The sequence below is a fragment of the Ambystoma mexicanum genome, chromosome 8 (genome assembly GCF_040938575.1).
Source record: "Ambystoma mexicanum isolate Mex_15411 chromosome 8, UKY_AmexF1_1, whole genome shotgun sequence".
NCBI classification, from domain to species: Eukaryota; Metazoa; Chordata; class Amphibia; order Caudata; family Ambystomatidae; genus Ambystoma; species Ambystoma mexicanum.
In genome coordinates this window covers 48,224,964-48,238,672 of record NC_090929.1, presented here as the reverse complement: position 1 = coordinate 48,238,672, position 13,709 = coordinate 48,224,964, and the positions used below count along the sequence as shown (strand labels likewise).

General features: G+C 49.2%; 1 protein-coding gene across 2 annotated transcripts in view; it reads right to left on the bottom strand.

Moving 5' to 3' along the window:
* Positions 1-5,967: 5,967 nt before the first annotated feature.
* Positions 5,968-13,709, bottom strand: part of HMCN2 (hemicentin 2) — a 936,787-nt gene continuing 929,045 nt past the window's right edge. For both annotated transcript variants that reach the window (XM_069609262.1, XM_069609261.1), the window contains 2 exons: positions 13,321-13,447; positions 5,968-10,002 (listed from right to left, as the gene is read on the bottom strand). In XM_069609262.1, coding sequence (XP_069465363.1) covers positions 9,639-10,002; positions 13,321-13,447 — 491 coding nt within the window. In that variant the 3' untranslated portion in view covers positions 5,968-9,638. The remainder of the gene's footprint in view (positions 10,003-13,320; positions 13,448-13,709) is intronic.

Sequence of the window (13,709 nt, the reverse complement as noted above, 5' to 3'; positions counted from 1 at the left end):
GGTACAGTAGTGGTATGACCCACAGGGAACAAAACTGCCTAAAGATAAACTAATGGTATGACCCACAAGGATCAGAAATGCATAAAGGTACACTAGTGGTATGACCCACAAGGATCAGAACTGCATAAAGGTACACTAGTGGTATGACCCACAGGATCAGAACTGTATATAAAACACAGTAGTGGTCTGACCCATAGGATCAGAACTGCATAAAAGGTACACTAGTGGTATGATCCACTACTGTACATAATCCATGTTACCACCTTTTTATGTTACCACCAGTGGAGGTGGTATTTCTGCAATAGTTCTGGAGGTATTCCAGAAATATCACCTCCGCTGGTGGTAAACTTTAAATCGGATGGGGATTTTCAGCAATACCATCCGCTGAGGTGGCAACTTTCTCCAGCTGTGTTTCATTAAAAAGGAATCGACCCAACGCTGAATGACCCCCTTAGTTTGTACCCTACTAATAATGAATACCTGAATGTTACATCTTTTTGTGTGTGATTTTCAACAATGTCCAAAACTGAGTAGCACAACCAATCCAACAGACATTTCCATAACCACCATATGGTAACATCCATGGGTGCTATTTTTGGTGCTATTAATGAACTCCCTTGTGATAAAGAAATTCATCAAAACATGGGGGAAGCATTCGTACAGAATGAAACAAAGCATTACACTCTAATAAGATAGGGGCACTTACTTCCTTGGCAAGTAGGACTCATGATAAGCTGCTGTAGATTGTTAAGGACTCGTCGGGGGGTTAGACGCAGTGGTGCCAGCATTGCCAACCAGGGTCACAGAACCTGTCATTTAAATGTGTATATTGCCTCTGGGGGGGGGGGGTAGGAACATGCCCCTGCATCCTAGAAGAATGCCTCACTCCATCTACACAGAAGCATAGCCGGCCTTGATAGCAGATCATAATAGGTCATCATATAGGCATGAAAGCAGTGGCGTGTCATCCATAATGGGCATGGGGGCGCTAACAAACATGTACTCTTGTCCAATATGGAGGAGCCAAGCCAGTCCAGGGTTAACACTGGTGTTCCCCCAGCTGCTTTCCACAGCTGAGGGAAAGCTCCTGGGTTGGCCTAAACTGACAAATGGAAACTTAGTTTCCCTTTGTCAGTTTCTGTTCCCCTGCTTGCAATTTCAATGGATCATGCAATGCCGGGGGCATATTTCTTCCCCACCTTGCCCCAGTCTTGCATGGTCCATTGGGGATACAGGCTGGGGAACTGCACGTCTGAATGGGTGTGGCATTGTTCCTGTGCCTGCTAGCACATTCTGAGGGTACAGGGCAGCGATATGGTAGTGCGCTGGCTCCCGCAGGCATTTGCAGGAGCCCTGAAGTGCTCTTTGCTTCCTGGTACCTGTTCATGTGGTGTGGGAGCTGGAGGGCTTCTGTGTTTCCTGGGAGGCCAGCGCATAGAGAGGAGCAGAGTCCAGACCAGGGCTGTAGGGAAGAATCTGTATTATGCATGCATCTGTGTGTGAATAAATGAATGAGCGTATGAGGAATGGGTGGGTGCTGAGTGCTTATATGAATGAATAAGTGTATTGGAGTGCAAGTGAATGCTGTGTGAATGAGCAAGTCAATGTTGCATAGATGTGTGCAGTGGTGTGCACGTGTGTGTTTTTGCCAGTCTGGGCCGCTGATTTGCCGGGCGTGGGGGGAATTTGATAAAGCAAGTATGATATATGTTATCACATGACTAGGGTGGCCTTTTGGTGCAGCCAATCTAATCATTTCTTCTTATAATTATTATTTGAGTATTTATTGAGCATGCACCTAGCTTTCAGAAGCAACAGAGCTCTTTACAGTTATAGGGGGAATAACACAGTGAGGGAAGTAGAGAAAAGGGGAGCAGAGAGCCAACAATGGAGGTGCAGGTGGGCAATTAAGCAGCAAAACATCTGCAAGCAACCACGGGAGGAAACAGTGAGAAGCAGATCACAGAGTCTGAGGTAGGGTGGAGAGTGAAGCGTGTGTGGACCAAGGTGCTAGGCAGGAGCCATTCCTTGAAAGGGAAGGTCTTGAGCTATTTCCTGAACTGTAGAAGCGATGGGGTGAGACGGATGTTGATGGGACAGGTTCCAGAGTCTTGGGGCATAAATAGAGAAACCCTGTCTTCTGATTCTTTCCTTCCTGCACCAGTGTAGCTCGTCTGCACACATCCTTCTGGTAGATCGTAGGCAGAGATGCTGAGTTTCTCAGTGAGGTGGCTTGAAAACTTCAGGGTGACAGCCTTATAGATGATGCAACCAGATTTGCAGATGATACAGGCTTGCAGCGGGCACCAGGGCAGTTCGATGAGGGTCAAAGGGATGTGGTCAAATTTGTGGAGTCCTTTGATGAGTTGTGCTGTTGCATGCAGGACATATCTCAGGGGAGACAGGGGAGACACTGTAAGGCCTTCTAGGAGGGCATTGTTACCATCCAGTTGGGAGTGGACGAAGGCTTGGACAGAGGATCTGAAGTTGTTTTCTGACAAGAAGTGCTTGATTTTCAGATGGAGAGAAAGTTGCTACCAAGTCGTTTGTGTCTTCCTTGCTATGTACTGTTTGAAGGTGAGGTGTCTGTTGATGTTGAACCCAAGGGACCTGGCACAGGTGGCCAGCTGGGATGTGAAGCCCTTGAGGTTCATAGCATAGAACCAGGTCTAGATTTTAAGGTGTTCGGTGTTGTTGGTCAGTAGTAGGGATTCCGTCTTGGAGTGTTTGAGCTTCAGGTAAACACTGGACTTCCAGGAGTGGATACATGTGTGGCAGGCCTGGAGGATGTGGATGTCTTCGATGGAGGATCATGGGGGACAAGATATATCCTTGCAGGACCCCACAGGTGATTGGTAGAGTTGGGGATCTGGACAAATCCATTTATACGAACTGTTGGTGATTAGCAAGGTAGGATTTGAACCATTGAGGATAAACTTGCTGATCCCCATGCAACAAAGTAGATTGTCTGTGAGTGTCTAGTGGTCTACCGGGTAAAATGGTGAGAGGTCAAGGAGAACCAGGTGTCAAGGATAGCCATCATCAAGGATTTTAAGGGCATTGTTGATCACCTTGATTGTAGCTGTTTCTGTGCTACATCTGGGTTTTAATGCCAGATTGTAAGTACTGAAGGAGGCTATTGGCTTCGATGTGTTGGAGGAGTTGCATGGCTACTGCTTTCTCAAGGATCTTACCCAGGAAGGGAAGATAGGTGATGGGGCGGTAGTTTCTGATGTCATCAGGGTCAGTGTTGGTTTCTTGAGAAGTAGGAGGATTTGACCGGTCTTGTGGGTCTAGGGGAAGGTGCCTTGAGTTAGAGAGCTGTGGTGACTGTCAGATAAGTGAGGAGTGCTTTAGTTGGAAGGGTCTGGAGTACGTAGACAGGGAGGATGTCGCCTGCATACTATATGGTCTTGAGTGATGCTAGGGTCGCAGTGAGGTCTTCCATAGTTAGTGTCCTGAAAGTTGTCCAGTTAGTTGTGGGTTTGTGAGATGGGATGTGTAGTGTGCTGTCAATTGTAGCGTTGGTGTCTCTGTGTTGGTGGATCATGTTGATCTTGTTGACAAAGATTGTTGTTAATTTTGGTTGATGGCTGTGGATTTTCTGAAGGAGTGTGGTATGAGGGGGTCTGGCAGAGGGTTGACACAGTGCTTGATGGCTTTGAAGAGAGCTCTGCTTTCATTGTTGACCTTGGATATGGCATTTTGGTAGTATGTGACCTTGACAGAGGTGATCAGACGTCTGCATGTAGCGTGAGTTCCCCGGATAGGGAAAGGTTGGATGCACTGCAGTATTTTTGCTAATTCTTTTCTTGTTTTCTGATGGTTCATTTGTTGAAGTTCAGCAGTTTGTGAATGTACCATGGTGCAGAAGGTTTAGGCTTGAGGGTGCTCTGTTTCACTAGGGCATGGAAGTTGATGTTGTTTGTGAGGGTGGGTTGAGTTCTTGGAGAAGCTAGTCACAGTCCTGGTTCGTCAGAGGAAGATCAGGCCATTGGAATATGGTGAGGTCTTCTATGAGAGCCTCCACTGGGAAGCTCTTGAATCATCGGAAGGCGTGTTTGCTGGGTTTCTGACAGGTTTGCTTGAGAGGTGGGGTCTGACTAATCTCAAAGGTGTTTGTGAGATGGTCTGACCAGTAGAATGGGATGTGAAGGCTGGGGTGGAGGGTGTGCAGAACGGTGATGAGGTCATAGATATTACCTTTTCTGTGAGTTGGGTCTTTCATGTGCTGTGTGAGGCTCAGAGTGTCCGCTAGGAAGTGGAGGATCTTCCTTCATTGACTTGGTTGCTGGTTTTTTAGCGATGTTGAAGATGATGAGGAAGATGTTGGCATGTTTGAGAGACATGGTAGTTCTTACTATGGCATCATATTTTTTACTGGACATCGTTGATAAAGCAGGCATGATAAGTGTTATTACATGGCTAGACTGACATTTTGGTGCAGCCAGTATAGCCATTTCTTACTATGGCATGACATTTGTTGCTGGGCATCTATGATACAGCAAGCATGATATGTTATTACGGGGCTAGACTGGCATTTTGGTGCAGCCAGCTTAACTATTTCTTCAGCGAGGCATTTTCTCTGGCAACCTGTAATAAAGCAACCATGATATGTGTTATTACTTGACTAGACTGCCCTTTTGGTGCAAGCATTTCATGCCGTGCCATGCAATTTTGTATTGGGCATCTATGATCAAGCAGGCATAATATGTTATTGCGGGCTGGTCTGGCATTTTGGTGCAGCCAGCTTCGACATGTTTTCATATCGGGCATTTTTAATGGCAAAGAGTCTCCTTGTGCATGGGGATACTGCCATATATTGGCAGAACTAGCCTGGGCATGCTTTCTTATCGTATAATTACTGGCATTATGCACAAGCGAACACGAGAATGTTTTTATATGGGCATATATTGGTGCAGCCAGCATGGAAACGTATGGCATGGCCAGCGTAAAAATGTTTTCATACAGGCATACATTGTGGGCAAAGGCATCATGAAAATGCATTGGGAAATGTTGGTGTCACCACCCCCCACTGTTGATGACTTGCATCTGTTGGGTTTTTTGATGTGTTACCCTACAAACCAATTGCAAACTGTCTGGCTTTTTACCCATTTTTTTTATGATTTGCGACGTATTTTGGGCATTTGTTGAAAGCTTCAGATAGGTACCTTCCTATTGGGAGGTGGTTTGGAGAATGTTCCATGCCTGGTGCTCCTTTGCGTGACTGCTGACTGCAACCTCAGGGTTGAGGCCTGTGAAAGGTGCTTTCTCATCACACCATTGCTGATTCAAAGGCTAAGGAAAGTCTTTTCAACTCATGTTCCACCAGCCACTTAAAAACATCTGTATGGATGACTGGCATACTGAGTGCATCTACTGCCTTTATCAAGAACACAACGTCAACTCATGTCCCACCAGCCACTTAAAAACATCTGTATGGATGACTGGCATACTGAGTGCATCTACTGCCTTTATCAAGAACACAACGTCAACTCATGTCCCACCAGCCACTTAAAAACATCTGTATGGATGACTGGCATACTGAGTGCATCTACTGCCTTTATCAAGAACACAACGTCAACTCATGTCCCACCAGCCACTTAAAAACATCTGTATGGATGACTAGCATACTGAGTGCATCTACTGCCTTTATCAGGAACACAACGTCAACTCATGTTCCATCTGCCAGTCCTTCTTGAACAAGCCTCTGAAGAATTGGCAAAGGAGAAGGAGGGTGGTGACTTGACTTGGTGAAGGGACTGTGGCCACAGATTCTGCTTCCACTTTGAACCATACTTCGCTGCACTCCACTCCATTGATTTCCTCATCGGCTACTCTGGCCACTACTTTTTCATTCACCAAACCATGAACGACACCATCGACAACCAAGACATCAACCACATCGATGACTAGAAAGCAACAGTCAACAAACATAATAAAAAATACACATGAATCAAATCAAAATTAAAAAATGTAACAAAAATGACTTTTATTGACAAAGAATAATGAATGCTCTCTTTTTACTTGCACAAAAAGGCCCTGTGTCTCAATAGCCCAGAGTCTGTGGATCTGAGATGCTTCCCTTAAAAAAATACTTTGTTCGTAACCTGTATTTTCCTGCTGCAGGTTTGATGTTTTTCATTTTCTGAAGGGTTAAAAGGCAACATCCGGGCTGTTTCTTTGAGTTCACAGGCCACTCTGGTGATGTTTATTGTAAAAGGTTGAGAATAGGAAGACTTTCTTTACTACCCCAAAATGTACTCATGTTCGTTGGAGAAGATACAGTGAGGGTCTCCCATTGCTCTACCTCTGTAGCAAGGAAGAGGTTCCTCCGTGGCCAAGCCTACAGTGGGCCTGGTCAGAGGTTCCTCCTTGGCCATGCCTACAGTGGGCCTGGTCAGCGGTTCCTCCGTGGCCATGCCTACAGTGGGCCCTGGTTAGAGGTTCCTCCGTGGCCATGCCTAGAGTGGGCGCTTGGAAGAGGTTCCTCTGTGGCCTTGCCTACAGTGGGCGCTGGGAAGAGGTTCCTCCATGGCTATGCCTACAGTGGGCCCTGGTCAGAGGTTCCTCCGTGGCCATGCCTACAGTGGGTGCTGGGAAGAGGTTACTCCGTGGCCATGCCTACAGTGGGCGCTGGGAAGAGGTTCCTCCGTGGCCATGCCTACAGTGGGCCCTGGTCAGAGGTTCCTCCTTGGCCATCACTACAGTGGGCCCTGGTCAGAGGTTCCTCCGTGGCCATGCCTACAGTGGGCCCTGGTCAGAGGTTCCTCCGTGGCCATGCCCACAGTGGGTGCTGGGAAGAGGTTCTTCCATGGCCATGCCTACAGTGGGAGGTTGGAAGAGGTTCCTCTGTGGCCTTGCCTACAGTGGGCGCTGGGAAGAGGTTCCTCTGTGGCTATGCCTACAGTGGGCCCTGGTCAGAGGTTCCTCCGTGGCCATGCCTACAGTGGGCGCTGGGAAGAGGTTCCTCTGTGCCCATGCCTACAGTGGGCGCTTGGAAGAGGTTCCTCCGTGGCCATGCCTACAGTGGGCCCTGGTCAGAAGTTCCTCCGTGGCCATGCCTACAGTGGGTGCTGGGAAGAGGTTCCTCCGTGGCCATGCCTACAGTGAGCCCTGGTCAGAGGTTCCTCCGTGGCCATGCCTACAGTGGGTGCTGGGAAGAGGTTCCTCCGTGGCCATGCCTACAGTGAGCCCTGGTCAGAGGTTCCTCCATGGCCATGCCTACAGTGGAAGGTTGGAAGAGGTTCCTCTGTGGCCTGGCCTACAGTGGGCGCTGGGAAGAGCTTCCTCCGTGGCCATGCCTACAGTGGGCGCTCGGAAGAGGTTCCTCCATGGCCAAGCCCACAGTGGGCGCTGGGAAGAGGTTCCTCCGTGGCCATGCCTACAGTGGGCCCTGGTCAGAGGTTCCTCCTTGGCCATCACTACAGTGGGCCCTGGTCAGAGGTTCCTCCGTGGCCATGCCTACAGTGGGCCCTGGTCAGAGGTTCCTCCGTGGCCATGCCTACAGTGGGTGCTGGGAAGAGGTTCCTCCATGGCCATGCTTACAGTGGGAGGTTGGAAGAGGTTCCTCTGTGGCCTTGCCTACAGTGGGTGCTGGGAAGAGGTTCCTCTGTGGCTATGCCTACAGTGGGCCCTGGTCAGAGGTTCCTCCGTGGCCATGCCTACAGTGGGCGCTGGAAGAGGTTCCTCTGTGCCCATGCCTACAGTGGGCGCTTGGAAGAGGTTCCTCCGTGGCCATGCCTACAGTGGGCCCTGGTCAGAAGTTCCTCCGTGGCCATGCCTACAGTGGGTGCTGGGAAGAGGTTCCTCCATGGCCATGCCTACAGTGAGCCCTGGTCAGAGGTTCCTCCTTGGCCATGCCTACAGTGGGTGCTGGGAAGAGGTTCCTCCGTGGCCATGCCTACAGTGAGCCCTGGTCAGAGGTTCCTCCATGGCCATGCCTACAGTGGAAGGTTGGAAGAGGTTCCTCTGTGGCCTTGCCTACAGTGGGCGCTGGGAAGAGCTTCCTCCGTGGCCATGCCTACAGTGGGCGCTGGGAAGAGGTTCCTCCATGGCCAAGCCCACAGTGGGCGCTGGGAAGAGGTTCCTCCGTGGCCATGCCTACAGTGGGGGCTGGCGGTCTGCTCCCCGGTGCCTCTGGCGGTGCCTCTGGCATGGGACTGCCATTTGGTCTCTCTTGTGCATGGAAATTACCTGCTGTGGCCTTGTCTTTGGTGGGGCATGAGGGCGTGCTGTGATTGTGTCTCTTGTGGGTTGATCTGTCCTAGGCATGTAGCAAATGTCTTCCATTACTATGTTTCTGGTGGGTGCTGAGGGTAGGATGTGCCCGTGCCGCTGGTGGGCTCTGAGGGTCTGTGGTTCATAGGCGTGGTGGTACTATGGGTCTGCAGTAGATTGTGAGAGGTGGTCTCTGGTGGGCTGGCAGCAGCCAGTTGTGGGAATGTCTATGGTCGAGGGTACGATCTATCATGGCTGTGGCAGTGTGTGTGATGGGCAGAGTATCTTCCATGGCCATGCCTCCGTGGAAGGTCGCGGAGGTCCCCTGTGTCTGTGACCCTGGGGTGAGAGTGGGAGTCCACGGTGCCATTGGCTATCATGGGAGGGTAGTGGTGTGCTGGGACTGTTACTTTGGTGACAGGCCTCTACCATGGCCATGTCTGTAGCAAAGTGCCAATCTCCTTTGTGTAAGTGACTGTGATGCCATATTAATGAGCTTCTGTGGCCTTGCCTCTAGTACAGTGGTGATGGTTTCAGATGCCAATGCCTCTGCTGCGGATCTGAGTGTGTCCTGTGCCCGTTTATCTGGTGTGGTAGTGGCATTGTGGTGACGTCTCACATGCCAGTTTCTCTAGTATGCTGGTGATGTGCCTCCTGGGTCTATGGTGTCGTGGGGATGCTTCCTGTGTCCCTGTCTCTGGTTGGGGTTTGACAGCTCTCTCTGCCAGTGTCTCTGGAGTGGTGGTGACATCTTCCATGCTTGTGTCTCTAGTGTGGTGATGAAGTGCCTCCACCTGCCTGTGTCTCTGGTGGCAACTGGTACAATGGTGAGAACTTCCTATACCTATGTCTTTGTTGGGGGTTTCCGGCTTTCCAGTGGTATAGTGTGTAGTGGGATGACGATGGTTGACTGTGTGCTTGGCTCTGGTGGCGTCTTAGGGGTCTCCTGTGGCACAGTCTCTGGAGGGATGGCGAGGATCGGCTGTGTGCTTGGTTCTGGTGGGGAGTTGAGGGTCTCCTGTGGCACAGTCTCTGGTGGGATGGCGAGGATCGGATGTGAGCGTGGCTCTGGTGGGGTGATGAGGGTCTCCAGCTGCTTTGTCTCTGATGAGGTGCTGAGGGCTTATTTGTCTCTTGTTTGTTGTTGAGGGCCTGCGATGGCCACCTACATTCAGGGACAGTGAAAGATTGAGCAGGTCTCTAGAGACAGTGGTGAGGGTCCGCTTTGGCTCTGTGATCAGTGGTGTCTTGTGTGCTTGCTGCCTCCTTGGTTCTGGTGGAGTAGAAAGGGTCTGCTCTGTCCAGGTTTCAAATGAGGTTCTGTGAGAGCTGTCTCAGGTAGTAATGGATGGTTGTTACCACGTCCCAACTGGTGGTTAAGAAGGGGTTCTCCAATGTTGCTGTCTCTTGTGGCGGTCTCAGTAAGGGTACGGTGAGACAGATATGAAGATAATGAAGACACTCTGGTGTTTGATGACCTGCGGCTCCTGGCTGTAGGTGGCTGCCTGGACCTTCATCTGGTACACCCCAGGAGTGTCCAGGGGCCGCGTCGTGTAGATCACCCCATGGCCCCCTTGGTCCCGGATTGCAAAGGGGCTACCACCGTCGTACTCCAGGGCAGTAAAGGTAGTCTGGTTCTGTAGTACACCAGCCTCTGAGAAGGCACTTAGGCGGATTGCATCGTGGCCAGCCGGGATCCCATAGGGCAGGGTGAGGAGCTTGTACTGCAGAGAGAAAGGCCCTCCAGAGGAGCAGTCCTGTGAACAGCGCCGGAAGCATGTCCTGTGGTGGGAAATTGGAGAAACGTCATACAGAGGCACAATAAAAGCTGCTACACATCCAAAGTGTGATCACTCAGTGAGCAAGTGATGCTGAGAAGCAGTGGGAAAGCCTTTCATACTGGGTTTTATGTCAACAAATTTAACTTTGATTCCACGCATAAAAGGTACATTTAGCCCTTCAGCACTTCAAATGAATTAAATACAGGCCTTAAGGAGATGTTCATTACAAGGGCATCATAGACCTGTGCGGCAATCAATATCCCAATTATAATTGGGGAGGCTGACTTACTCAGTGGCCCCTTACTATACTGCCATATTTACTCAGTGTATGTAGAGAGGCTGACTCTGGTCCCCTTACTACACCTCCATACTTACTCAGTGGCCCCTTACTACACCTCCATACTTACTCATTGTATGTAAAGAGGCTTACTCAGTGGCCCCTTACTATACCTCCATACTTACTCAGTGGCCCCTTACTATACCTCCATAATTACTCAGTGGCCCCTTAGTATACCTTCATACTTATCCAGTGTATGTAGAGAGGTTGACTTGGGCCCCTTTACTATACCTCCATACTTACTCAGTGTATGTAGAGAGGCTAACTCAGGCACCCTTACCTTACCTCCATACTCACTCGGTGTATGTAGAGAGGCTGACTCGGGGCCCATTAATATACCTCCATACTTACTCAGTGTATGTAGAGAGGCTAACTCAGGCCCCCTTACTACACCTCTGTACTTACTCAGTAAATGTAGAGAGTCTGACTCTGGCCCCCTTACTATGCCTCCATACTTACTCAGTGGCCCCTTACTACACCTCCATACTTACTCAGTGGCCCCTTACTATACCTTCATATATACTCAGTGTATGTAGAGAGGCTAACTCGGGACCCCTTACTATACCTCCATACTTACTCAGTGAATGTAGAGAGTTTGACTCGGGCCCCCTTACTATGCCTCCATACTTACTCAGTGGCCCCTTACTATACCTTCATACTTACTCAGTGAATGTAGAGAGGCTGACTTGGGCCCCCTACTTTACCTCCATTCGCACTTAGTGTATGTAGAGAGGCTGACTCAGTGGCCCCTTAATATACCTTGATACTTACTCAGTGGCCCCTTACTACACCTCCATATTTACTCAGTGTATGTAGAGAGGCTTACTCAGTGGCTCCTTACTATACCATCATACTTAATAAGTGGCCCCTTACAATACAGTCATACTTATCCAGTGTATGTAGAGAGGCTAACTCGGGCCCCCTCACTATACCTCCATATTTACTCAGTGGCCCCTTACTATACCTTCATACTTAATCAGTGGCCCCTTACTATACCGTCATACTTATCCAGTGTATGTAGCGAGGCTAACTTGGGCTCACTCACTACACCTTCATACTTAATCAGTGACCCCTTACTATACTGTCATACTTATCCAGTGTATGTAGAGAGGCTAACTCGGGCCCCCTTACTACACCTCCATACTTACTCAGTGGCCCCTTACTACACCTCCATACTTAGTGTATGTAGAGAGGCTTACTCAGTGGCCCCTTACTATACCTTCACACTTAATCAGTTGCCCCTTACTATACCTTCATACTTATTCAGTGTATGTAGAGAGCCTAACTATGGCCCCCTCACTACACCTCCATACTTACTCAGTGGCCCCTTACTATACCTCCATACTTACTCAGTGGCCCCTTACTATACCTTCATACTTATCCAGTGTATGTAGAGAGGTTGACACGGGCCCCCATACTATACCTCCATACTCACTCAGTGGACCCTTATTATACCTCCATACTAACTCATTGTATGTAGAGAGACTTACTCAGCCCCCCGACTTAGTGTATGCAGAGAGGCTAACTTGGGCCTCCTTACTTTACCTCCATACTTACTCAGTGTATGTAGAGAGGCTAACTCAATGGCCCCTTACAATACCTCCATACTTACTGAGTGTATGTAGAGAGGCTAATTCAGTTGCCCCTTACTATACCTCCATGCTTAGTGTATGTAGAGAGGCTAACTTGGGCCTCCTGACTTTACCTCCATAGTTACTCATTGTATGTAGAGAGGCTAACTCAGTGGCCCCTTTCTATACCTCCATGCTTAGTGTATGTAGAGAGGCTGACTTAGTGGCCCCTTACTATATCTCCATACATAGTGTATGTAGAGAGGCTCAGGCCCCCTTACTATACCTCCATACTTACTCAGTGTAAGTAGAGGGGCTAACTTGGGCCCCCTTATTATACCTCCATAATTACTCAGTGTATGTAGAGAGGCTAACTCAGGCCCCTTTACTATACCTTCATACTTACTCCCCTTATTCTACTTTCATACCTAGTCAGTGGCCCCTTAATATGCCTTCATACTTACTCAGTGTCCCCTTACTGTAGCTCCATACTTACTCAGTAGCCCCTTACTATGCCTTCATACTTACTCAGTGTCCCCTTACTGTAGCTCCATACTTACTCAGCAACCCCTTACTATACCTTCATACTTACTCAGTGTCCCCTTACTGTAGCTCCATACTTACTCAGCAACCCCTTACTATACCTTCATACTTACTCGGTGGCCCCTTACTGTAGCTCCATACTTACTCAGTGGCCCCTTACTATACCTTCATACTTACTCAGTGGCCCCTTACTATGCCTTCATACTTACTCAGTGTCCCCTTACTGTAGCTCCATACTTACTCAGTGGCCCCTTACTATACCTTCATACTTACTCAGTGGTCCCTTACTGTAGCTCCATACTTACTCAGCAGCCCCTTACTGTACCTTCATACTTGTTGTACGTAGAGAGGCAAACACATGACTCCCTTATTAGATATTATCTATGCATCATGCATGTGCACAATAAACATACATTTTTCATATATAATATATACTACATACATGTATAGACGGTACATACTTAAACACTATAAGTCACATACAACTCCTACACGTATGTGCATGTGTAATTTCGCTCACGTGCACGTGCCCAGAATCTACAGGACATACATCTCAACACACAGTCACATAATTACATGCCTGTGTGCGCTCTCACGGGCACACAAACACAGATGCCCTTATGTACACGCCCGCCTCACCCCCCCCCCACACACACACACATACTTTGTAAATTATGTAATACACTACTGCACATACGCACACAGTGCAGAGTGTTAGTGTGTAGTTACCCCCTTTGCATCCCCGTGGCCCATGCTGGGATTGATGGGAAGTGAGGCAAGGAACCCCCTCACCCCGCAGCCTCTCCCCATTGGCCGGAAGAAGCTCTACCCACGCACCCCCGCCATGCCTCAAGCACAGGTACCTTACCCCGGGCTGGGACCCTTCCTGTACGTGGCCGGGCAGGGCGTGTCCAGGCACTGGTAGCTGCCTCGGGTGTTGAAGCACATCTGGTTCAGTCCACACGTTATCCTCTCTTCTGCACACTCGTCCACATCTGTGTGAGTGAAGGGAGAGGGGACATTAAATGTGGGAGGAGGAGAGACACGTGTGATGGAAATAACGAAATAAATAGAGGAGGGAGCAAAGGAAGAACAAGACAAGGAGTGTGAAGGGGATGGTGTGACAACAAGGAGCATGTGCGGGGAGGGGCAAAGAACGGGCAGAAGAGGGGCGTGAATGGAGATGAGAAACAGAGAAATGGGGAGCGGCAGAACAGGAGAGGTGGTAACGGGGAGAGAAACATGTGAGGGTTGGGC